General features: G+C 38.4%; 1 protein-coding gene across 8 annotated transcripts; it reads right to left on the bottom strand.

Moving 5' to 3' along the window:
- Nucleotides 1–6,612: 6,612 nt before the first annotated feature.
- Nucleotides 6,613–19,864, bottom strand: LOC130572034 (ICOS ligand-like). 8 transcript variants are annotated; one of them, XR_008965153.1, is made up of 9 exons: nucleotides 18,791–19,864; nucleotides 15,519–18,033; nucleotides 12,948–12,997; nucleotides 12,529–12,855; nucleotides 9,878–12,373; nucleotides 9,665–9,714; nucleotides 9,206–9,257; nucleotides 8,817–8,941; nucleotides 6,613–7,625 (listed from the first exon to the last, which is right to left on the bottom strand). XR_008965153.1 is itself a non-coding variant. In XM_057363440.1 (4 exons), exons 1-4 carry the CDS (start codon nucleotides 14,661–14,663, stop codon nucleotides 12,240–12,242), a joined length of 546 nt encoding a protein of 181 aa, XP_057219423.1. In that variant the 5' UTR covers nucleotides 14,664–15,490; the 3' UTR covers nucleotides 11,740–12,239. The 8 variants fall into 8 exon arrangements, 1 of the variants encoding a protein (XP_057219423.1); XR_008965155.1 differs by having other exon boundaries at nucleotides 6,629–7,625; nucleotides 15,519–15,720; nucleotides 17,657–19,788; XR_008965156.1 differs by having other exon boundaries at nucleotides 6,630–7,625; nucleotides 15,519–15,636; nucleotides 17,657–19,443.
- Nucleotides 19,865–27,232: the final 7,368 nt, after the last annotated feature.

The following is a 27,232-nucleotide window of genomic DNA, read 5'->3' as shown; positions in this document are numbered from 1 at the left end:
CCGAGGCGAGGGCAGAAAGAGAATAATTAGCGTAGCTGCTGTTCATTAGCTATGTATTAGTGAATGCTTGGCTGAAAAGATGTGTCTTTAATCTAGATTTAAATTGGGAGAGTGTGTCTGACCCTCGAATAGTATCGGGGAGGATATTCCAGAGTTTAGGTGCTACGTATGAGAAAGCTCTACCCCCTTTGGTGGATTTAGTTATTCTAGGTGTTATCAAAAGTCTGGAGTTTTGAGATCTTAGAGAGCGTGATGGGTTGTAGTGTGGTAGAAGCTCTGTTTTGTAGGTAGGGGCTGTAATGACTCGAGGCGGACAACAGTACTCATTAGACAACGTAATTCTTTACTTAAACAACCTCAACCAACACGCTAACACAGCACGTATCCCATGCTACCTGTCTCGCTTCCGCTTCTCTGCACCGTAGCATGGGAACTCGTCTTCTTAAAGGAGACGTACAACATTACATCCCTCCCTTTGTTTAGAACTAAACAAAAGTAACCATTAACCCTAGGTAAAAACATCAAGAGAGAGGTAAACATAAAATGTCTTTTCTTGAAATACAGTCCTTAAATTATTTAGAACTAAACAAAAGTAACAATTAACCCTCGGTAAAAACATCAAGGGAGAGGTAAACATAAAATGTATTTTCTTGAAATACAGTCCTTAAATTATCACTGAGCAAATAAAATAAACCAAATATAGTGAGCATGTCACCTAAATGTAATAGGACTTTCAACACATCATTACTTATTTAACCCTGTGATTGTTTTTTTCTAGGGTTTAGCCTTTGTTTCATTCTATGTATTCCCTCCGTTTTGTGGGTTTCCTTCTGTTCTCTCTCACGGGATATCGTCTATCCACTTGTGTAAGATGTTCTGGAATATTTGAGGACCTCGTTTGCTCCTGAGGTCTTCCTCCAGGAATCAATCCATCTGTCTCATTATCTGGGAGGCCAGAAAGCGGAATTAATGTGCATTGTTTCAGGGGTTTCAGATGAGAAATGTGTCTGGTGACAATGTGTTGCCCTCTTTGAATTGTGATCATTGTGTCTTTGGTTTTTATGACTCTGTAGGGTTTCGGACTGAAAGGTGTCTTGAGTTTTCCTGTTTTCCTTTCGCGAAGAAGTACAGAATCACCGACATGGAGCTCAGAAGATGAGGCGTTTTTTGTTTTGTCAGAATATTGTTTCATTTTTTTCTTTTTTGCGCTGTCTGTTTGCAGAAGTGCATCGTTAATCACTGGATTGTGTAAAGCTGGTAGTTTGATGTTGATGGGTCTGCCAAACAGCAGTTCAGCCGGGGATGTCCCAGTGGTTTGATGGGGAGTTGCTCTATAGTTCCTTAGAAATTTGTGGAGCTCTTGTTTCCATGATTTTCCTTCAGCAGCAGCGGTTGATGTTGCTTTTTTGAGGGTCCTCATGAATCTCTCGACCTCACCATTGGCTTGAGGCCAGTAGGGGGTGATTTTGCGATGGTGAATGCCAAGGTGTGTTGTAAAGTTCAAAAGTTCATGACTGGTGAATGGAGGGCCATTGTCAGATTTCATAATTTTAGGAATACCTGCTGTGGAGAATATTTTGTCCAATAACGGAATAACCGTGTGTGCTGATATCGACGGTGTTATCTCTACAAAGGGGAATCTGGAGTATTCATCCAAAACAACTAGGATGTAATCACCAGAGGGGAACGGACCACAAAAGTCAACAGAGACATTCTGCCATGGACCTTCAGGTAACACTGACATTTGGAGCGGTAGATGTTTGTTGTGAGCAGTTGATGCTTGACAGGGGATGCAGGCTGATATTAAATGTTCTGCCCGCTTGTTTATTCCTGGGAACCAAACTTTTTCTCTCAGTAGCTGCTTTGTTTTTACCAGCCCCTGATGGCCTTCATGTGCGAGTTCAAGTGCTTTGTGCTGCAGGAACCTTGGCATGACGATGCGATGTCCTTTCAGGAGTATATTTCTGTCATCCAGAACGGTAAGCTCCTCCCTAACGTTGTAGAATGATTTTAGGTCTGACTGATCACTTTCTGAAGTGAAAGTATTATTAAGTGTGTGCCACTGGCCAGTGTGGATGATGTTGATGATATATTGAAGAAGACCATCCTTTTCTGTTGCAGCCTTTACTTCCTCCAGTGTCATGGCTTTAGGGACTGCATGAGTGGCAATAAACTTGACATGTATTTCCGTGTCAACATCATCTGTGATGGTGGACTTGTGAAGTTCCTGTGGGTCGCGAGACATATAGTCAGCCGGATTTGTCTTCCCTGCTTTGTAGATTACCTTGTAGTTGTATGGCTGGAGCCTGAGAGCCCATCTCTCAATTCGTGCTGGTGGTTTCGATTTGGGGTTGTTGAAGATTAGCTCTAAAGGCTTGTGATCTGTGATCATGTTGAATTCAGCACCGTAGAGGTATATGTGAAAGCGTTCGCAGCTCCAGACGTTAGCCAGAGCCTCTCTTTCTTTCTGAGAGTACCTCTGTTCGACCAGGGTCAAGGCCCTGCTTGCATAAGCAACAACAAAAGTTTGATTAGTGTTTTTGTCTCTCTGTACCAAGATGGCGCCTAGGCCGACAGGACTGGCGTCAACAATGACATTAGTTTCTCTTTCAGGGTGGAAATAGCTCATCACAGGGGCATTTACCAGTCTGTTTTTGAGGGTCATCAGTGCATCTGTTTGCGCTTTACCCCAAAGCCATTCCGAATTCTTCTTTGTGAGTTCTCTCAGTGGTTGTGTGATTGAAGAGTAGTCAGGAATGAACCGTGCACTGTAATTAGCCATGCCTAGCAGGCTTCTTATCTCACTCTGGTTTTGTGGTGGTGGCATATAGGTGATAGCCTCGATTTTCTTTCTATCAGGTGTGATGCCACGACTGGAGAATACATATCCAAAGAACTCCAGGGTTGTTTTGTGAAATTCACATTTATCCTTGTTGATCGTGAGGTTGTTTTCATGCAGTCCTTGAAAGACTGCTTCAAGAGATCTGTTGTGGGCATCTGCTGTGGTGCCATACACCAGAATGTCATCACTGAAATTTCGGACCCCGGGGATTCCTTGCAGGACCTGTTGAATGGTATTTTGAAAAACTTCCACTGCCGATGAGATACCGAAGATGAGCCTTGTGTATCTTCTCAATCCAACATGAGTTGAAAATGTTGTGATGTACCTGGACTCAGGTGCTAGCTCAAGCTGGTGATAGCCAGAGTTGAGGTCCAATTTGGAGAACATGACTGCGCCATTGAGATCATGGATAATGTCGTCTACGGTAGGTGAAATGTGTCTCTCCCTTTGTACAGCTTGGTTGGGTAAGCGCATGTCAACACAAATACGTATCTTCTCTGGATTTTTTTGCTTAGGCATTGCTACAATGGGTGAGACCCATGGTGTTGGACCGTCCACTTTTTCTATGATGCCTTGATCCTCAAGGAGCTGTAGTTCTTTCTCCACTTTTTTTCGTATGTGGAAGGGAACGCGACAATGTGGCTGGACGACAGGTTTGACTCTTTCATCAATGTGTAGCTTGACTTGAGTGTTTTTCAGTTTGCCAATGCCCTTTGTAATGTTTGGGTATTTTAGCATGAGCTGATCAGCGACAGAACGTGTAGGCTTGACTATGTCTGCAGAGTAGACAATGTGAACGAGTCCAAGCTCTGAAGCTGTTTTGTGACTGAGCAGAGAGCCATGATCGCCCTGCACCACATAAAATGTTGCTTCAGTGGTTCTTCCATGGGCTGAAACATCAGTGGTTAGTTTTCCCAGCACTGGAAGAGGGTGTTGCTTGCCATAAGGTAATATTTTCTTGAATGTTGGTTGCAATTTTGTTAATGTTTTTATTTTATCATGGGCGCTTTTGTCAAGGAGGTTGACTGTGGCTCCAGTGTCGATTAGTATGTCCAGGGGTTGTTGAGATATCCAGACTTGTGTCATTGGTTGGTTGATGTTTGCAGGAGGTTGCATAACGTATACGTATTCATCATCTGAGCTTGAGGTCACAGCTGACTCCAGGGTTGCTGGTGTGTTATTTTCGTGTATCTGTATTGCTCTCACCTTTTGTGTTACATTGTGTCTTTGTTGTGATTTTGAGTATTTTCTGTGGTCTTGCTCCATGAGTGGTTTGCTGAAACAACAACGAGCGAAATGATTTAGTTTCCCACAGGATTTACATGACATTCCTCTAGCCGGACATGTTGATTGTCCACCAGGATGCGGAAAAGATCCACCACAATTTCTGCATGTAGACTGTTGTTGTCTTTGAGTTGTCTTCTGTTGTTGGTTTGTGTGTCATCTTGTCTTTGAAGCTTGTTTTTGGTATCGCCGCGACGCGTTCAATGTCGCCACCGTGCGTGTCCTTTTCAATTCCATCCGCCTGCAGTTCCGATATTTCACATGCTCTGGCTAAATCCAACAGTTGTTTCAATGTCAGACTGCTGTCTCTCAGTGCTCTTCTCCGTAGTTGTGATGATGAACATGTGAGTATAATTTGAGATTTTATTTCTCTCTCTGCATTTTCAAATTCACATGTTGTTGCAAGCTGTCTTAACCTGGTGTGGAAGGCATCGATGGTCTCTCCTGGTTTTTGTTTGGCTTGTCTGAAAACATAAACTTCGTATTCCACATTGTGACTTGGGTTGAAGTATTCGGTCAGAACTTGTACTGCTTTATCATAGTCATCACTGGCACCATTTTCTGGGATAGTTTCAAAAATGTCCTGCACCTGTTCGCCTGCATAGTACAGTAACATCGCTCTTCGTCTTGTTTTGTTGGTTACACCAGCGGCTGTCACAAATGTTTCAAATCTTAGTAACCATTTTTTCCATTTCAATGCAAGAGAGCCTTGGTCTGTGTCGATATCAAATCTCGGAAAATATGGCAGCTCGGTTGCTGTGGCCATGTTTTATAAACTGACAGTAATACGTTGTTGAATAGCGTTTAGCCTGTTTACTTGTGCACAGTCACTGGCAGATTGTATGTATAGTCTGCAGTTGCGAGGAATCCACTATTTTTTTTTTGATTGATACTTAATCGTTTTTGGTTAGTTTCACTCACTTTTCTGTGTCTTTGCGCAACGATATGGGGCTTATTTTTCTCCGGGTGCAGGTGTCAATCCTAGAGAGTTCTGTTGATGTCGTCAGATGCTGTCCGTTTTAGTTCGTCGTCATGTTGCGTATATTGTTGTATTCCATGCTATATTACCAGTTAATCACTCGTCGCCATTGTAATGACTCGAGGTGGACAACAGTACTCATTAGACAACGTAATTCTTTAATTAAAGAACCTCAACCAACACACTAACACAGCACGTAACCCATGCTAACCGTCTCGCTTCCGCTTCTCCACACCGTAGCATGGGAACTCCTCTTCTTAAAGGAGATGTACAACATTACATAGGCATTAGAAAGCCTTTAGAAAAAGCGAAGTCTTATTTATTACATAAAATAAAGGGTCTGTGGACTTTAAGGATAAAAGTCAGGACCTGCGTTAATATTCAAAAAATGTCCACCCCCGTGGCACTTAGGCTTTTAGCGAAGATACTCATAGATATCTATGGAGATACTTTCAAGCAGAGAGACATTGGAGAGAAAGGTCGTCTAAAAATCACCCCTGAAGAATTTGCTTTGATTCTGATCAGTATGTGAGTAACATTGATTTTTCTGTTTGTTAAAACCAACATATGTTATTGTTGTAATATTAGCTGTGTAACGGATCAGTTTTTAGTTGCTTGGTCTAAGCCAGTGGTTCTCAACTCTGGCCCGCGAGATCCACTTTGCTGCTGAGTTTAGCCCCAACTCTGACAAACACCTGAAGAGGCTAATCAGTGACTTCAGGACGCGTTTAACTTAATGTTGGGCTGCGCAGTTTGGCATATCGCATTAAAGTACCGCGAGAGCGATTGAAATGCGTACCGAGCAATCTGCACTTGAATTGCTATGGCGGTACTTAAATCTCATACACTGATAGATTTGCGTTGCGCCGCATTGGATTAAACGCATCTATTCATAAATACGCTGATTAGCTTGTTCAGGTGTTTTATATCAGAGTTGGGGCTAAACTCGGCAGGAAAATGGATCTCGCAGGCCAGAGTTGAGAACCAATGGTCTATGATAAAGCTAAACATTTCATGCTTGCATGGCACCGCACGTTTGAGGGCAGAGCTAGCTACTACCAAACCTCTAACAAGAATGCACAAAAAATAGGTCTGAATGGAAAATATTTTTCTGTATTTTTGTGTTCTTTTTTATTAGACATTGAGTATAATAAGTATTTATCCTCGGTAGCAACCCTACGGAGTGTCTAAACAGTTAATGTAAAATCTTCACCTTTAATAGCAGACTTTTCACAGAGGACACAAAAATTGATATTTCATTATCATTCCTATAACCTTCATCAACCACCATACAGCAAATATATACACACTGTAAACCCTAATAAGTTCACAGAACTCAAAAATTATTTTGTAACAGATTACACAAAAATATTTTAGTGATGTTTTTAAATGTTTTAAGTTTACATAAAATAAAAATTTTATTTATAGTTGCCTTAAATTATCTCAATGTTATCTTATAAATATTGATATTCCTCAATTTATAATTAGGGAGTAATTCACTCAAAATTTTAAATATTTTTCAACTCATATAATGTGGGAAATACACTCAAAATTTTTAATATTTTTCAACTCAAAATGTGGGAAATACACTCAAAATTTTTAATATTTTTCAACTCAAAATGTGGGACATGCACTCAAAATTAATTCTAAACTGAAATACTGATGTCAGCCCACTACACAATTATAATCAGCTAATAATATTAGAAAACATGAAAGTGACACCACAGTGACAATTTAACAACTTTTTTTATTCAACACAATGTGCTTTTTAAAAGGCACGAATCAAAGGAGCTCAGTCAAAACAAAGTGCTTGTCATAAATTAAAACAAAAGGAAATGACTCAAAAACAAAATCTGTTTTAAAGTACATTAAGTGTTAATAGTTCCATATTCTGATAGTGGTCATTGCTACAGAGGGTAGATTCAGTATTTTGGGTCTCCATCTCACATTATTCAATAAACATTATGATAAAAACTCACAAAGGATTCATGATAAAATTCAATAAGATTCTAAGTATAATCCATCCTCAACAGCAATGACAACTATTAGAATGTGGAGCCATTTAACACTTTTTGAATGTCTGAGGTAGAAGAGGCAAACAGTGTCACATCTTAAATCTGAGGTAAGATGCAAATGATTACATTTGTAAAGAGGGGAAAAAAACCAAAAAACTTCCTCAATACTCAGCTCAACAAATAATCCATTCTGAGTGATTCACTCATTGAACAAATCATTCTTCAGCGTCATTAGACGCCCTTTCAGTGGTTTGTTGTCCTCAAGACACATCACAACTTTTTGGATGAATGTAAGTTCGAGATTCTTTGGGTACTGTAGGTCTAGTGCATAGACGTACCCAAGGAGCAGGAGAAATGAGTCAGCCAGATTTGTGGGACCACTCACAAGTATTTCATCCTCCACAACAATACAGATGCTCTCAGGGCTGAAGAGGGCCGCATCAGTAGTGTCATCAACTGTCAGCAGAGCCACCGGAGTGTCAGTGAGGTCTGGACCATCTGCTGACTATAAAACAAATAATACAAGAATGAGTTCAGCCCCTCAAGGATACAAATCATGCTAATGATGTCTAGACATTACTGTCACTTAGCACTTTGCTCTTAGACTGCAACTAAGCTACATGTTTAAACTATTTTCTGTACATATGCTTATATCTTATGTTAGTTTCACACCCATCGGTTAGCATACTTTTTGATTAGTGGAATGCTTTATACTTACCTTTTCATTTATGTAATTTCTACATGTCAGTTTGCAGAATAACAACTCATGTGAACTTCATAAACAGGTCATGGGGGGTATTCCAAAAGGAGGTTCAACAAACTCTGAGCCTAACCCTGAACTCTGATTTGACTTACCCTGTGAAGTGAAACTCTTGAGTTTTCAGTTCCAGAACAGCTGATCTGAGTTAGGTAAGTCGACACAGAGTTAACATATACTCAGAGTTGAGCTTGTGCCTGACGACTAGTAAAAAGCCATCATCAATGGAGCTCCGATACTGTGATTCACCATGGCAACAGGGGAGAAAACAGGAAGAAGACATTTTCTGGCTGTGGCCGTAATAAAAATCACTGACAGAGTTTTAGGTGCAGTCGTCTTTTCATTTTGAATGTAACATCACTTTCTTTTATATTAGCCTTTGAGGAAGTGGTTGAATGTTGTTCAATGTTTTATTTTATTTAATTTTAGGCTATTTTATTTCATTTAAATTGGCTAAAAATTAAATATAAAAACAGTCTCACGATGGCTCCTCGCTTTGGTTTTTATTTCACATATTAAACCAAGTAAAAGTTTATTCAGTAGATATTTTAACTTGTAGTAGCTTTTACCACCAACAGATGCCGTTTAACACACATCTGTGTCCTAACATCCTGCTGAGTAGATGAACATGAAATGGTGCTCACCTCCACCACATCCGACAGAGGGTCCTGAACTGAAAACTCAAGAGTTTCAATTCACAGGCTAAGTCAACTCAGAGTTCAGGGTTAGGCTCAGAGTTTGTTGAACCTACTTTCTGGAATAGCCCTCTGGAATGGATAACTCAGAGTTTCCCTTATCTCAGGGTTCACTCTGAGTTTTCACATAACCTGCTTTCTGGAATATCCCCCTTGTTCTCCTAGAGTTCTTTGAGTGATGTCCTATGTTTAAGATGACTGAATAGCTAGGCAAAGGGATTGATAGTGAGGCCAGTACACTTACATTACAGGTCCTGAAGAACTTGGAGGCATCTCCACGCAGGTACACAGGAAGTGCAATAATTGTCCCCGGGTATTTGATGTTGCAGAACACAACTTGCACTTCCACTCCATTGGGCCAACTTCAGCCTGCAATTTAAATATTTTCAATTAATGTCTAAACCATGTTTTGCACTTTTGGCTATTCAAAAATTTTTTTTTTTTAAGTTAAAATGTGTGTAAAATTTTGAATGAGGGGGAAAATGATTATGACTACCAGTTGACAACACATCAGTAATTTGATTTAGTCTGTTCTGCTGCAAAAAATCTAAACATTGTGAATAATTCAGGATGAAAATCGTTAGGTTTTTTTTTCAAATTAGTATACAATTTACAAAACTCATCTATGGGCACCTGTCTGATGGTGAAACGCTGACTCTCTGTAGCACTCTTTGTAGTCCGATATCTGTACACAATATGCGCACAAAGATGATTTGTTAATGTTCAAAAACATTTTTAAAATAATACATAATGATAAACGAAATTTAAAAAAGTGAATATACAGATAAAAAAGTTTCCAAATCTATCAAAACATTCATTGTACACTAATTTTAGTTAGAATTAAAATGAAAATGTTAAAAGATGAGCAAGTTAGTTATTAACAAGCAAAGTATCAAAGTTGTGTGCTTATAGATCTGCTATTTCTGTTGTTGACGTTTTTGTTTTTAACAAATTATTAATAAAGGGTTCAAGAGATCAACTGTGGACCCCACAGTTGAGATAAAAACATTTAAAGAAATAGCAAAAGAATGACTGTGGAAACACATAAAATAAAACCAATTGTTAATAACACTATTTCATAATACATCCTACCTGAACTGTTATAATGATTTCGAGATGATCTCACAACCACACACTTGAGCCTACGAAGAAATACAAACACAGGCCTGATTAGCATCATGATAACACAAACACACTTGTTTAGCATTGTTCGTTTCACGCTAGCACACACATACACACACACAGCTCGACAACGTAAAATATTGACTGTGTAACGCGGACACTTATTGAAATAAGTATACTCACCGTACTCACGTGCATTACCGGCGAACAGCGAAAACAACAACCGGCAGAAACCGGGAAGCAGGGATAAAGTTATGTTTTTGGCCCCCGCCAGAGAGTTCAGACTCATGGACCTTCCTCCACCGTCCAAATGTAGTTCATCCAGGAAACCCGCTGAAAACGTTTCACCGTTGTAAGATTGTGAGACGTAACTTTTATTTGCACATTCAACAACTTCTAACGTTACAATTACTTGGATTTGTAAACTATTTACAACAAATATTCACTGTGCACATTGTACAAATGTATTCCCAGTTCCAAATTTAATACTATTTATCGAAATTCAAAAAAAAAAAAAACTTAGCGTTAACGTTACTTACCAAATCAGAAGGGCTGATGATAAGACGGCGCTGAAGAAAACGAGGGCAATAAGACTAATGAAAAAAACTGAGGTGGTGGTGGTTTGAAGCGGGGGGATAAAAGTGCGCATTACAAACAAATAAAAACAAATTAAACTTTGTTCCACATCCACACGGGCTGGCCAAGACTTCCCCGCATCAAGGCAAATTCAAGATGGCTGACTCAGCTTTCCTGAGGGAGAGATAAGACCCACCCACCAGAACGTCATTACGTCAATAACGTCATGACACTACCGTGTGGTTTCTAAACTTTTTGAGTGTTCCACACAAATTAGCTATAAAATATTGAGCCCTATTCAATTAAAGTGGCATAAATCTCAATAGAGCTCAAAACTTTATAGTTTGGTCAACTGCATAACGACATTTGACTGTTGTGACCTTATTAGTTATGAGCTAGTACAACTGTTTGGGATTACAGTGCAAGCAAATGGAAGAGAGATTCCTGCAATCGAAGTGTGTAGGATTTCAGATCTCCGTTGGCTGGTTTACTGTTGCTCAGAATAGGACCCTGGTTAAAGCCAACTAAATCTCTTTTGATTTTCCATTTGAGGGCGATCTATTGCGTCGAATGGACTACTTGCACATAGCCTTGTGACGTACTTCCGACTTGAAATTGTACAGCTCACTGGGTTATGGTTATATGCATTTACTATGGGCTGTTGCTCCCTGTGAAACCTAAACGGTTCAAAATAAGTGTAGTAGTGTCTAGCGTCTAGCAAGCCACTAGCTTGTTTGAGCAGTCACTTATTTATGGACCACAATTATATGCAACATTTATAAAACTTTATTACTTTACCACATCCTCTAACATGATTTCCTGTTCCCGTCTGATTGATGGCCGTCAGTGGTGGAGTTGAAGACAACAGATCCCCTCATTCGACGCTCCTTCACAGCATCATCAAGCTATGCCATTGTTGTTGTTTTGATCATCCGCCCTCTAGCGGCGGTTTTTACAAACTGTAGCTTTAAGATCTGTCATAAAAACCCACACTAAAGCATGTTAACATCACAAACAGGATGTTTTGTTTTTAATTAAGTGACCACCCTAAAAATAGTCTACCATGATCTCCGCATGTAGATACACTTAACACTGTTACCGGAAATGACTGAGCAGCATCGAGGAGAACGTGGAAGACTACATGCAAGTAGTCCATAGGACCTTTTTATAGCCAACTTAATCAGGTTTACATATTCTGCGTTAGCAGGCAATCCACTGCATTTAAAGTGGGGCCCTTTAAAAGGCTAACTAAAGTCTGGAAGCCATCCACCCACAGGAAAGAAGAACTCACTTAAGAATTCACTTACCTGTGGCGAATGCTGTTTGTTCGTGCCGCCGGATTCTTTTCTCCGATGGACGAGCCCCCAGAACTGTTAGATAATTTGTGCCCACAAACAGTCTTTTACTACCAAGTCGATCTGTCTCTTTACGGCACTGGGAGAACCAAATAAGTGACACACACTCAAGGGTACATCTAAGTTGATTCTTCATTTATTATAGTACAAACAGAGGCTTATAAAGAACAGAGAGTTTGTTTCTCATAATTTATCAGAATTGAAAGTACAGGCGCTCGGACTACAAAGACAAAAACATGTATAAAGATCATAATAAGAAAATAACTTATGATACTGCTCTCTGCTCGCCGTACAATGCGCTCTCTCCGGTCTCGTCTTTGTCCCTGCCCTCTCGTTCCCTCATTAGTGACTGTAATGATTTAATGCCCCGCACCTGTTCCCCTCTTGATTTGGTTCCCTATTTAATGCTCTTGTGTTTTCTGTCTTGTGCTAGTTAGTTTTGTTCCATCTCTTACAAAGACAAAACGTCTTGTTCCTGCTCTGTGATTCCAAGTCAAAGCCTAGTGTAGTCAGTGTTAGTTCATGTCAATGTTGTCTTAGCCCAATTTAGTTAGTCACGTTCCTGTTTAGTGGTAAGTTGGAGTTAGAAAAATTAAACATTGATTTAAATTAATTTATAGGGTTAGGTAGAGAAAGGCATAATGGCAAAAAACACAAAGTGCAGGAATTAATATCTTCATCCACTTCGTCCCACCTGCATGGTTTTCGTCTGCTGCTGTTTGTGTTTTTACTTTTGCTTCAGTTTTTTCTGAAAAAAAAGTGTATTGCAGCTTTTAAAAATGTCAGTTTCATTCTGTGATTTATATACAGCATAATGTAGATTTGGAATTTCTTAAAACAAAACTAGTAAATAAACCTTCTTATATATACTTTATAATGGTATATTAATCATTTTTTACACACCTTTGATGAGCAGTTGTACTTTCACAAGTTCAGATGAATGTGTGATGAAGCATTGGTACTCTCCAGCATCAGTGTGTATAAGATTGTTGAGTTTGAGGGAGAAGTTTAATTCCTCATAATTATTAGAGATGACTTGAATTCTGTTCTTGTATGTAGAGTCCTGATTCTTCACTGAACATTTGCCCTTAGTCATGTCACACACATTCAGGCTGCCATTGTGTCTCCAACGCACATTAATGTCATCAGGTTTGTGCTCATTCGTATTTGAAATACATGGCAAGACAGCAGAACCTTCAATAACACCCTCAACTGTGACATGTGCATAATCTGAAATGAGGAAAAAAATATATCAATCTGCCATTTTTTGTGTGACTATAATTTCCCTTTTACATTTAGTTTGTATCTGAGTAGTTGCTCACCGGTATAAACAGCACAGAGGCGTATGAGCCACAAACAGGTGAAGCAGCAACTGCAAAAACACACACACAAAAAGTTACTATAAGTTCTTGTAGATCATATAAAACAGCGTGGTGCTCACAACATCAGTGTTATGATCTTGATTCCCTCACTAGCTGGACATGCATGCATCCAAGCGAAAAACTGCCCTTTGGTGTGACAGCAAAAATTTAGGAAAAAGGTCTGGGTAATCCCTGATGATGACATCCTTACAGTTACAAATCCTGTTATGTCCTCCAGTTTAAAATCCTCCAGCCATTCTTACTTCGCTTGCCTTTTCTGCTGTGCTATACACTTGTTACGACCAATTACTCTTTGTAAGAGCCGTTTTGTAGGTGCAGGAGAACACGAGGACACAAGACCGCTGAAGAACACATATTGAGAAACGGCTTATGTCTGTGTGGAATCATTTGAAAGAATATGTAAGATTCCTTTATGTTTTTTTGTGACCTTGTACCTTGAAGTAATTAAATGTGTGTTTTAAAATGAAACACCCCGCACCCCCTTTATTGGTAGCATACGTCAAACTACATTTCCTGCCAGCGCTATTAGTGACTGATTGGCAGTCAATACATTCTTTGTTTTGAGATAGTTTCGATGTTTTACGGACAGCTAGAGTGTGTTTTGTTTTATTTATTTATTTCCTTTGGCACCGCTCGCGTCCCTTCTTCCTCGACACTGTGGAGTAGGCCCAGTGGTATTCCGAGTCAGGTATGTTGCAGTGGTTTACTGTTGGTGTGTTGTGACGCGTTGTCTGTGCTTGAAAAAGGATTGCCATTTACTGAAGCAGACACTTGTATAATTATACCTGAAGTATTTATTCATATTTCTGTTGAACACAAAGACATGGAAAAATGTTAGCAACTGAGATTTCTGGGGACATCATTGACTACCATAGTAGGAAAAATATTAAGGGTTGTCAAAGGTGCCCCAGAACTGTTTGCTTTCCTAAATTCTTCAAAATATCTTCAAATATCTTTCTTTGTGTTCAGCAGAACAAATAGATTTTTACAGGTTTGAAACAACTTGAGGGTGATAAAATGATGACAAAGTTTTTGGGTGGAAAATCATTTTAAAATTATAATTAATATTTACACAAAGGTACGCACAACAGGACCTTTAGTTACACAATAGGTCATTAGGTTACAATAATGTACCCAAAGGTACAACATTTAATGTGTTGTATACACATAAATGTTAAAAAGTGAGAGAAGAGGTACAGTTTTAAGCCTTGCTTTTTGACAGTGTAGGACAATTTGGGGATTTGACCCAAAAATGTAAAAAGATTAAAAACAAGTAGACAGTTTTTATAACAACAGTTCCATGTATGACAAAGAAACGTTTAACATTAACTGCATTTTAAATGATGACTAAATTAATTTTGAGTATAATTAAAATAATTTTTTCATAAAAAATACATAAAATCCTTTGATCCTCAATGTGTGACAGAAGACCCATGGATTTCAAATTCTAAATGTTATTTAACTGCATTATATATAGTTACTACATAAAAGTATCCCTGCAGTGTATACAATAATACATTTGTTGTGGGCCGTGTAGCTCATAGCCACACTGCTAGCTACAACGAATGTACGATCAACAACACGTATACATATAATTTTACTCAGAATTATTTAAACGTACCTGATGATCATGCTGTTACTTATTACAAGATACATAGTGAATGATATTGTATTACGTTGCTAAAAAGATTTTTCTATTCATATATTGTCTAGAAACTGGCACGTGGAATGCTATGATCGGAAGTCGAGGTCTGAGGAAATGACGATTTCTTATATTTATTCTTGCCATATAATTAAAACTAATTACATTAGCTAAAGCCTACACCTACCCCAACCCCAACCCTAAACCTAACCTTACAATAATAAAAAAATATTAATCAACTGTTTTCAGCGTGACAAACACAATGCAGCATTGAAGTGCGCATGCCCGGTGGAGGTAGCGGTATCCCTTCTAGTCAAACCCAGTGTGTGACCTCCTTAAGGATCTAAAATAGCCAATCAAACATCCAAAAAATCCCATAGAACTATATGATAGAATGTTCAGCTAATGATGTTTACTTTCAAACGTCAACTGTCAACTCTCAAACATAAACAGTAAGTCTATTACAGTCTACATTTCTTCCTCTCTACACTATTTATTGTAAACTTTTAGACTAGACTTTCTCAAGCCAACATAAAGTTTTTTCACAAACTTTTACCTCATCTTGTTTTCATATTACTCTTTTTAACTGACACAAAGCATACTTAAATGTGTTTACATATATGTATACACACACACTACATAGCTACACATACAATATACAGGTAGTTGACAAATAAACCGTACACGTGTCCTAGGTGTGACAGCAAATATTTAGAAAATAAACTGTTAATAATATTTTTAATTATTAAAATGTATATAAAATAGCATAAGAGAGGGTTATCTTTGTTAGTTTTTTTTTTTTACTGTATATTTGTCAACTGTCCCTACTCAGTATAATCAGAATGCAATGTACATTCAACTCGACATACCTGTAAAAGAAGTGCTGCACACTGCTGGTGGCAAATATCAGGGTTGAAGGAGCAAGATGTTCACTTTCTTTGTATCTCTCAAGTGTCTCAAGTCACTACTGAAAAATTGCAGGTGAGGCTGAAATGAAAATCAACCCAAATAATTGTCTTTGATCTTGTCTCTTGCAAGAAGGTTGCAAGAATCAAAGACATACGGAAAGTTCTGCAGCAAAAAGACAAAAGAAGTGCAAGAACATTATCTTTATACACTGCACTGTAGTCTCAGCCTCAGACATCAAGCCCACGGACCGTTGGCTGTACGTGTGATGCAAAGTCACACTTTCTTGGAAACATTTCAGTGAGTTCGAAGTCTGACTGGTTGAATTCCACAGGATGTCGCGTGCTTTAACGGTCCTTCTTTACAACACGAAGATGTCTGATCGAAGAAGCAAGCTGTCGTGTTTACATTGGTTGCAATAAGAATTAATCACAATTGACTAAACGTAATATTTATTCTTATGCGAGGTTCACAGCATTAACTCATAAATATTGTTGTTCCTGTTAACTTTTGACACGTTTGTGAATGTACATCGGGTCTGTTACTGTGGTTTCATTAGCCAGGTTTAATGTATTGACTGCAGTGGTTAGGCAATTAGCCATTAATAATATGGGAAAGAAAGAATTTAAAATGGTTAAACTTTTTTGTATGTATTTTAGTAAGGTCTTGTGTCAGATGACAGCAAAGACAATGTTTGAATGGCTTGTCCCTGAGCCTGAACTATGTTCCCCCACAAGCCCTAGGCCTTGCTATCTGTATCAATTAAACAGCACATTTCAAAAGCAGTTTGTTAATGCAATATCATTTATTTCCAGCACTGCACTATAATACTTGAATGGAACTTGTGTTTAATTCAATTGAATACATTTAGGTAATCAGATTAAAATATTGTGTTAAATTAACTTAAAAAATCTGGTTTTACAAAGAACAACAATAGGAACAAAACACAAAGTGCAGGAATTAATATCTTCATCCATTCATCCTTTTCACTAAATCCACAAGAAATCCATCGATCAAAAAACTGCTCCACACGGCTCAAAGGGGTTAATAAAAGCCTTTTGAAGAGAATTGATGCACGAAAAGAGACAACTGTCAGCGGCTGTTCTGCTACCTGCTTTGCAGCATCTGCTCTTTCATTTCCTTTCAGGTTTGGTGTCTGTTTTGGGGCCCTTCAGAAGTTTTGACGTGTTCTGACATTTGTGCTTTTTTCGTTTGTTTATAAACATAATGACTTGTCTCATTTCACTGTATTCAGCACAAACGTGCTAAAATAATATGCAAGCACATATGTTTATGCATGGTTAGTAGAACACTGAAATAAGGTAAGACAACATATACTAAACATGTGTTCCAACTTGTGTATTGGATTTTGTAGACTAATGAGTTTGCTACAAAAATATATAAAAACCATTCTGCTCACTCATTCACCTATATACAATATAGTAATTTAACTTTTGTGAGACACGTTTTGTTGTGAAAAGGCCACATGCGAGGGAGTGTCAATGGCAATGAATATTGATGTGTTTCACACAGATAAAGATAAAATCCCAACCCTAATGGCCCTATTAACCTCCTGAGACCCAAGCATAGCAATTTGTCCTATGTAGTGGACATCATGTTTCAGTGAATTTCTCTGACACTGTACACAGGGTTTTTTCCTGCATAGAGAAATTGGAGGGCGGCCACTCCGACTGACACCAAAGTGATAGGTTGACTGTCTTCATAAAAAACACTGCGTGCACTCAATGGACTGTCATTTTTTTAACTGCATTTGTGGCATTACGCCACAATGGAGGCGCTTTTTTGTTATCAGCACAGTGAGGCGCTGGAGAGTTGGTGTTTACTTTTCTCCTAAGAGCTGTATTAGCTGTATTTTGCGGCTGTTTAGGTGAATATTGTTTCTTTTGCATCCAAGTACGTTCTTGAAAAGGTTTCTTAAATGAACGTGGCATTTATCAGTGTAATATTTTAGGCTGTGCGAATGTTTTGTTGAATTAGCGTTACACTTTACACACAGCGAGTTTGCCAGCATAAACGCACACTGTGATCAAAACGACTCGCAAAAGAATGACTGATTCATTTTAAACAGTTGAAACCATACCTGTCAAGACTCCAGTTTTGTCGGGAGTCTCCCGTTTTTCACACCCATCTCCCGCCACCCCCCATGAAACTCCAATATTTCAGTTATTTCACCTTTGAAACTCCCGGACTGATGGGAACCGGAATGCGTTCGCGTGAACAGGGGGTGGCTCCGTGGCTTGAGCTACTGCCCATTTGTCCTCACAGGCTGAGACACCATTTTGGTAGGGAAGAGAGGATTCACATCCCCGCTTAGAACTTTCTCTTATTAAACCACGAAAGGTCAGCATATTCCACTCCGCGGTTTCCATTTAACGATCACTCCTCACAGTCGGTGTGCGCTCACTGGAGACGACAGATCGTTCCATCGACAGGTAGATGCGATAGAGTCTACATGATCTGCAGGAGTCATATTTTCATCATTTTTTAATTATGTCTGTCTGTAATTTATTGTTTTTGCTCTTGGTCTACTGTAACAGTATTTTTGGAAGTCTGCCTAATTAAACTTAAAAGTTAGTGAAACCAATATAATCTTTTAACACCACATTACCTGTTGTTGTTACACTTCTATGCATTTACAAAAAAAAAGTGTTAAGAAAAAATAGCTGTGTTCTGCAGACTACTCTAATTGTGACCATAAGCGGTTGTTGTAAATAATAACTGCAATATGCAAACATTGGTAAATCCATCTATATGTAGATCAAAAATAATAACATTTAGCTAACTAATAAGTAAAGTTAAAACAACCGAACGCGCGAAGGGACAAACTGCTCATGCTTTTTTTAAACTGTGATTAGGTGTTTTTTATGTCTGATGTTGAAATCTAAAGCATATGTTGCTCTAAAACCTTTATATACCTTTCAGCATTCATAGTGCCTTCCAATAGTGCCGAGACTCTGACTCTCATCCCTTTTATAGCTAATCATTTAACAGACCTGATGTCAATTAACCTAATAAATTGCTAGATTGGCTCCCTATAGTCGCTCCAATCAAATTCAAGACTCTGCTCCTGGCCTTACAAGACCACCACTGATTTGGCACCCCCTTACCTTCACTCGCTAATGCAGACTTATATACCCGCCAGATCCCTACGCTCTGCACGCGAACGACGTCTTGTGGTGCCATCGCAAAAAGGTAAAAAATCTCTCTCACGTACCTTCTCTGGATCGGTTCCACATTTATGGAATGATCTGCCCGCTGCTACAAGATCAGCAGATTCTGTAGCCATCTTTAAGAACCGTCTGAAAACACATCTCTTCCGTCAATACCTGACTGATCAGTTCTGACTTCTATCTCTTTTTTACTCTTTAAAAAAAAACCTTAGCTCTGTATACTGTGTTGGACTGAAATCATACAGTCCTTCCCCGGTTCAGAAATCGCTCATACAACGTCTATGATCAGATTGATTTTATTTAGAATAGAAGGCGAGTAAAATAGATCGAGCTGAGCTCAGGATTCCGAACAACAGATACATCAAGAGCATCTGGGCATTCCAGAACGCTTTACAAACACATCACACATATTTTTATATTCTTGTTTGGTCCCTCCCAGAGCCCGGTGGGGTGACTCTCTTCTCTGCCAATACAGAAGCCTCCGTCCGAAGTTACCAGGCAGACCTCCATTTCTTAGGGTGTCTCCTCACTCACACTCTGTTAAAGAGTACATTCCTCGAGATCATAAAAAATACATTTCATGAAGTGTTTAATTTTGCCGTGTTTGAATGTAAGCAATCTGCCAAGTTGTAAATCCGAAGGTGAACGAATAACAAAGCTATTAGCTTATAAAAAAGGTAATCGACTCTGAATCACGCGAACAAGTCATGACCTGTCCGAATCTTTAACCACAATGTACCTACGTCACTAGAAATAATCCCCGCCTACTGACTGCGAAAACTTAACTCTCTCCTCCCCAAACACTGTACTAGCTCGTTCGTGACGTGTGCATCATGTCTAAGAGAAGCTGTGTTCTATGTAGTGAAACTAAGTCAGTCTTATTTTCACTACCAAAGGAAGAACTTCTGAGGAAAAAATGGTTACTATTTATTTTTCAAACGACACCAAAGGAGTATAAACCGAACGTTTTACTTTGCGCGCGTCATTTTACCGAAGATTGCTTCATCAATCTTGGCGCCTTTACTGCAGGATACATTAAACGTCTTTCCTTAAAAGATGTTGCAATACCAACTTTATTTGGACCTGTAAGCTCCACCGAATCACAACCTGTAAGTGTGACTCTTTATTTTTGTCTTTACTTAAAATTAAATTTGTGTGACGTTATCTCATGTCTGTGTTTAGCTAACGTTACCGTTATTTTTGGGGTTGTTACTGTTTGTTTACCTAACGTTAGCTATAAACTCGTTGCGCTAATGTAAGTGTTCAACCATATTAACTCGCAAAGTCTTTATTTCAAGAACTGCGTGGTGTACTATAGTTATAATAACATCTGAAGATACGAACACCGTACACTGTATGCCGTGATAACTAACTGTTACAAGAGAAGTGTCTAAAACAGTCCTTTTTCTTACTGGCATCTGTATAAGGATTAAAGAATGATTCGTCAGACTCGGGCTCGAACTGGTAAGGTAAAATCGACGCCATCTCTCTCTATACACTGTTAATATCCAACCACCTGCAAACCGTAATACAGCAGTAATGATAGGCGGTCCATTTGCGACACATGCTGAACGCGTTTGACCAATCACAGCAGACTAGACCATCTGACCAATCACAGCAGACTACACTATCTGACCAATCAGATCAGACTACGCTGGCGGAAAGGCGGAGATTACACAGATGAATCGCGGAACGAATCATTTGAGAGTCAGTCAAGAAGTAAGGTAATAAAAACTGCTTATTATTACGAAATAATAGTATTTTTACATCATGTATGTACATAAACTTGTTGTCGGACACTCCATAAACCAAAATAAGCCCTTAAAAATATTGAGGAATGTACTCTTTAACACAAAAAGAGGAACAACACTCCTTCCCCCACATTCTCATGAAATCACATGATTTATCACTCAGTTTCTGGTAAATACCACCCTGCCAGGAGGAACTACTGCTCAGTTTCGGTCCACATCTATTTTCTCTGAAAGCACATGATTAATACATATTGCTAGGATACTAAAATTATAAAAATACACCTCTTATGAAATGAATAGACCCAACAACTGTGATAGGCTATGTGAGACCAATTTTCTTTTATTGCGCTTATGCTTTTTGTTGTGCTTATGTTGTTCTAGTTGCTTCCATTGTTTCCCTCATCTGTAAGTCGCTTTGGATAAAAGTGTCTGCTAAATGACTAAATGTAAATATTCTCCCAGCTGAATCTTCTCACAATTTCTTGCTTTTTAAGCCCTTTGTCTAACCCGTCCCAACTATTTTGAGACCTGTAGCAGGCATCTAATTTAAAATGAGCTCATTTTGTTCATAAAATTTCTCCATTTTAACATTTGTTGTTCTCTATGTTCTATTGTGACTAAAATATGGCTCATGTGATTTGAAAGTCTTTTAGTTTTCATTTTATTCACATTTAAAAAAGCGTCCCAACATTTCGTGTTGTATACATTTTTATCAGTGAAAATGCAACATAGACAACCCAAAAACACATGCAATCTTTTGATTCTCAAGACAAAAACAGCACTGTCAAAGTCAGTTTCCCTGCAGATAAATCTCTCAATGCATTTTAGTCTCTTAACAGTACACGCTATATAAATACACTGTTGGGCCTAACTAGCTACAGGGCTCGACATAAAGGACTGCCCGATGGCCCGGGGCCAGCATTGGAGATCCTCGGGCCAGTGCTGTATCGTCATGGAAAATTATAATTTGTATGTTTTTAAGACTTGCCTATTTAAATATTCCCAAGAAGATGCAAAAGAGGACTGGTTCCGGTTCTCACGTGCTGTTTGAGATATGCGCGCAGCTGAAAGGCCGCATCAGACAACGCGCAAAATACTGAATTGAGTTCTCTTTCACGTCTTCTTACGCTTAATCAGACATATCGACACATAATTATGCCAAAATGCCAATATTACCAAGTATCCTTGTAAAAAGTAATCAATTATGTCTTACGGGAACAAAACGCATGTGGAAACAAAAGGAATGTGTTACATTATATTAGATCTGTGCAGGGACAGCAGCATAATAAACGTCACAATTTTGTTCATCAAACAAAAAGAACGAAGACAAAAAACACTCACTGCTCTTCACTGATTAAATTATCACTTTAGTAAGGTTAAATCAATATTATATTTAATACAGTGAAGACTATAAATTATTTACATTATTTAATTTCTGTACCTGATAACTACTATTATTAGACCAACCTAAAACACCTAAAATGCTCAGATTATTTGTATGTTAGCTTTATTACATTTATCTGTGCTATTTCACATACTTTGATTACTTGATCTTATTTTATTAATTACTGATTAGTTGTCTTCAACAATTAGACATTTTTAGCATTGCATAGCATTACATGGGTAAAAAAACACATAACTAGATATTATTTAATACTTTTATTTAATACTAATTTTGGCAAGGCCAGTAAAAATTGGAATCACTTGCCCGACCGGGCCATCCTTAGCATTGAGCCCTAACATCCAATAAACACTTTAAAAAAAAGCTTGTTAAACAGCAAAGCATCCAGCTATTCCATCAACTTGTAAATCATGTTGATCTTCTTCCAATTCCTTGATCTACTTCCAATTCCTTTCGATCAAATAAAAATTGACCAGACCGACAAAACTAAATTAGCCTTGCTGCTAAATACATACGACACATAGCATTTTCCTTGAAATAAATTAAACATAGTGTACGGTACCTGTGGATCATGGTGTTACAGTACTTTTAAATGAGATGTTTTGATATCTGAAATTAGATGTGTTCTGGTTTGAATGTCTGCTTAATAGATGTCCTTCGATTCTTTGGATGTCTGTTTACAGTCTGTAATGTGTAATGTGACTCGTCATTCGTCAATAGCATGTTTCTGATCAACGATTAAACCTGACATGCACACCATAACTTTGGTTTGCTAAGCTTAAATATAAAAGGTATTGTATCTTTAGTGGTTGGGTTTTGGGTGTTGGGTTTTGCAAATAACTACATTAATGCTAAAACTGACACACATCACGTTTTCAGACGTATGTTCAAAACGAACCAGTGAATCTAAACAGGGCCGTATGCAGGATTTTGGAAATAATGAGGTCCAAAAAAATGAATTTGTCCCAAACACAAAAATTGACTTTCTTGATCTACATATGTGTATTTTAAAACGATTGGAGTGCAAATTACATAATGTAGGGTTGGAAAAAATAACAGGAATTTATTTCTGTGCCACAACCCCCTCTTTCTTCCCAAAAGACACCATTTGCTCTTCTAAAGATCACAGGGGTCAGTACTCAGCATGATCAGCATGGTGATCAACCACTATTGTCCTAGATGTTTGTTTATTGTGGGCCCAGTACAGTGGGGGGAAAAGGTGGCACTGATTGGTAAATTTGAATGTATCATGTTAGTTTAGTCACATGGTCAAGCAAAGGATAAGAAGGAAATGTAAGATAAGCTCTGGGCTTTTTCTCCTGTCTCCTCGCTGGAAGCTCCTCTCCGGGAGCTCTGGCTCTTATTCTTCTATACTTTCTCTCTTTTCTTTTCTATCATCTCAGGTAATATCACATACATTTGGAAACTGTTAGTTGTATTATTTACAATTTTATACATTTACTTTGTAACCATTTTACATGTAACATCAATTTAAGTCTGTGTTACAAATCTGCAGACTAGTGTTGGTTTAATGTTAATATTTAAGTGGTCCATATTGCAATACAATATAGTCATGTTACAGCAAAGCTCTCCCACATACAGTATATGGCTATAATCACTGCGCTTATTTCCGTCGTTGGTATAAGTTGCAGAAGGGTGGAAATTGACAAGAAATATACAGTTTTATACCATCTTGCTGTTAACGTTTCTTTAGTCATTTCGGCATCCCTATAGCCTGAACCACTATAGCGGAACCACCCTTACAATAACAATTGCTAAAACCATCTCTGTCTTTTCATGTTTATCAGTAATGAAAGTAAACACGTGGTCAAATGATATTTTTATACAAATACTACCAGATTGAACTACAACCTGTCGTTCATAAAGGAGCATAATGCATTTGGGTTTGAAATTACATAAAGGTAAGAGAGTGATAACAGAATTTCCATTTTTGAGTGAACTGTCCCTTTAACTTTTTTGTGTAGCTACAGAAGTTGCAGACACTTAGGTTTTTATTAAAAATAGGTCAACCTAAAATAATATAGAAACAGAATTAAAGAACAAGAATTTGTTTAAAAGTGATGCATTTGAATTATTTGCAAATCATATAGTTGTTTTAATAGGCTAACCACAACCTATAAACACACCGAGTCAAAGCTGCGCAGTTTAGCATGAACTAGTGAGGGTCTGGTAATGTTTTTGTAGCGTCATGCTGACATTAAACACGTAAATGATATGTTTTCGCCGTTTTGTAATTTGGATTACTGGATATCACAATCGGTCATTGACGCATGTCAAGCACACTCAAAACGAGAGTGCAAACTCCCGGGCACTCTGAAAAGAGAAAGCGATGCAGTCAGCGTTTTGCACACATTTTTAGACGCGACATGTGAATGGCCGCTAACATTTCTATGATAAAACATTATATGGTTAGCTACATACATCGCGCTCTTTCACAGTAGAAACTGAACTCGAGCTTGACTTCTGTCAATAGCAACTCACGCCTTCTTTCATTTGATTGGCCAACTCAATCAGATTGACACTTAAGAGCACTGTTAAACAGCTGAGGTAGATCAGATCTGAGATAAGTTATCTAGGCATTTTCTACTAAATTGGCAGTACTAAAAACAGTACCATTTTTTTTCACAACAAAACTACTGAGGTCTGGACCTCGGGGACCTCAATGGAGGGTTCGGCAAAGAATCTACACTTCCGTGCAAAGGCAAAAGACGGTAATTTTGATTTTGGTCGAAAATGAGTTATTGATATTTTTGGGATATTCAAGACGTCCTTTATCACGTGCATAAGTATCTTGAGTCAATTTCATAATTTTTTCGAGAAAATAATGTGTTACGTTTGGAATATTTGTTTAATTTGTAATTATTTATTTTATTTAAAGCTTACGAAATTGAGTATATATTTTTTTGTTTACATTTACCGTTGAGTCATTATGCGTGTTAACCAAGGACTTTTATTTTGATAAGGCTGTTTATGGAATGGATATGAAGCGTGTGTGTCTCATAGCGCTTCAAGAGCAAGTGGAGTTGCGTCAAGCTCAAACGCACACCGTTAGCTTGCGCTAAGGCTAATAGCGTATTAAAGGTTTTCTAGCTCCTGGTTTTGAATGGAGACCAAGGTAAATGTTATTTATTTATTGTATATTTTTGTTTATGTGTTGGGTATTATGGGTTTATTTGTATTTGATTTTTTTTTTTTATTGCTCATTCATTGTTATGTTTGTGTTTCTGTTTTTGTCGACACATGTCAGTTCTTACGGTGGATTTCACACTTCATAACGATTTTAATCGCGTTGTGATGAAGACGGGTGTATGAATAAAGGCGTGTGAACCATCAGTAGAAGAATCTATCTTTCTTTCGAATCAGAGAGCTACAGTAAGAACTTGCCCTTCGGTTTGCTGAATGGCTACAAAGGTATTCTGATTTCTAGCTATTTTAGCCGTCATTCAACCGTATCAAGTCTAGAAGTCAAACGTGTGAATGCCGCAGCAGAGGTGGCAGCCAAGCAAGTTGAATATGAAGCTCTTATAGAAGAGACAAGGCAAAAGTAAAGGATACAGCAATTAGAAGAACAGCATAAAATGATTCTTGAAACTGAATTAAAGGAGCTGGAACGTATTAAAGCACAAAAGAACTTAAAAGCGGCCCAAGCTAAGCTGGATGTGTACAATCAGGAGGTTGCTAAAGATAAATCTAGTGTATCGGAAGTATGTGGTGGTGTAAAGGAAGAGTTGGATAGCCATCAACTCCATCCAAAAAAGGACCCAAACTTGTCTCAAGCGTGCAATGACATTAAGAGTACAATCCATTCATCTGCAGCAATGGATATACCTTTACTAGTTCAAGCTTTCCAGGATAATATGTCCATAAGTAAATTACCAGCCCCAGAACCTCCTGTATTCACGGGTGATCCTATTCATTTCTTTGAGTTTAAACAATCCTTTACAGCTCTCATTGATAAGAAGGGTGTTTCTGTCGCTGATAAATTATTCTACCTGAAGAAATATGTCAGTGGCCCTGCAAAAAAATGTGTTGGAAGGCATTTTCTTTAGAACAGACAGTGCAGCTTATCAGGATGCTTGGAATAAATTAAGCAATCGTTATGGTCAACCGTTTACAGTGCAAAAGGCATTTAGAGAAAGACTGGCAGAGTGGCCCAAAATCCATCCAAAGGACGCCATGGGACTTCAAGCATTTTCTGATTTCTTAAGCGCATGTCAAGGAGCCATACCACATGTTGAAGGTCTCGAAATTTTAAATGACTACCAAGAAAACCAGAAGCTTGTGCGAAAGTTGCCTGATTGGGCAGCTAGTAGATGGAATTGGCAAGTCACTCAGTCTCTTACTGATAAGCATCAATACCCAACCTTTGAAAAATTTGCTAAGTTTGTGTTAATGGAGGCAGAAATCGCCTGTAACCCAATCACGTCTTTTAGTGCTCTTCATGTTTCAGAGACTGCCATTGAAAAAACAAACCTGAAAGAGACTAAGAGAAGCAGAGTCAGAGTTCTAAGCACTCGAGTAAATGTAGACAATCAGAAATCAATTAAATATGCTAACAAAACTTACTGCCTAATCTGCCGGAAGGACAATCATGTACTTAATAGTTGTTTCATGTTTCTCAGCAAATCATTAGAGGAGCGTCGGAGATTTGTACAGGAAAACAGACTTTGCTATGGATGCTTAAAACCAGGACATAATGCAAAGGAATGCCGTTATCGTTTAACCTGTAAGAATTGTGAAAGGAAACATCCATCTAGTTTGCATGATGATCATTTTGCAAAAGGGGCAAAGATTTCGCCTTCCTCAATATCTTCCCCTCAGCATCAACCTGATTCTAATGATTCGATGAGGGCAGTAACTCTGAGTGTAGTAGGGCAAGAACAAAGCACGTGTACTTCAATGATTGTACCCGTTTGGGTATCTACTAAGCAAAATCCTATGTGTGAAAGGTTGGTATATGCGCTGCTTGATTCCCAGAGTGATACCACGTTTGTTGACAAGGGAGTGAGTGAAAGCTTGCATGCCGAAATGTTTCCAGTAAAGTTGAAGCTTACCACTATGCTTGGGAAAGACACGATCGTGCAGAGTGAAAGAGTGTCAGGACTTCAAGTGAGAGCTTATAAATCTGATGATTACATCGAGTTACATAGTGCCTATACCCAAGATTGCATTCCAGTCAATCGCAGTCACATTCCCACTTGTGAAGTTGCCAGGAACTGGAACCATCTTGCAATTATTGCTGATAGGATACCTCCATTACAGAATTGTGACGTTGGTTTACTAATAGGGTACAATTGTTCAAGGTCTATGGC

This window comes from Triplophysa rosa, linkage group LG21, assembly GCF_024868665.1.
Source record: "Triplophysa rosa linkage group LG21, Trosa_1v2, whole genome shotgun sequence".
NCBI classification, from domain to species: Eukaryota; Metazoa; Chordata; class Actinopteri; order Cypriniformes; family Nemacheilidae; genus Triplophysa; species Triplophysa rosa.
This window is presented reverse-complemented; position numbering and strand designations above follow the sequence as displayed.

Excerpts from the sequence above, each read along its gene's own strand:
- LOC130572034 (XM_057363440.1), bottom strand. The coding sequence starts at position 14,663 with ATGTATCTTGTAATAAGTAACAGCATGATCATCAG. Across the intron at positions 12,856-12,947 it reads CCTCTGTGCTGTTTATACCG|ATTATGCACATGTCACAGTT; the intron begins GTGAGCAACTAC and ends TCCTCATTTCAG. Across the intron at positions 12,374-12,528 it reads AGTACAACTGCTCATCAAAG|AAAAAACTGAAGCAAAAGTA; the intron begins GTGTGTAAAAAA and ends CTTTTTTTTCAG.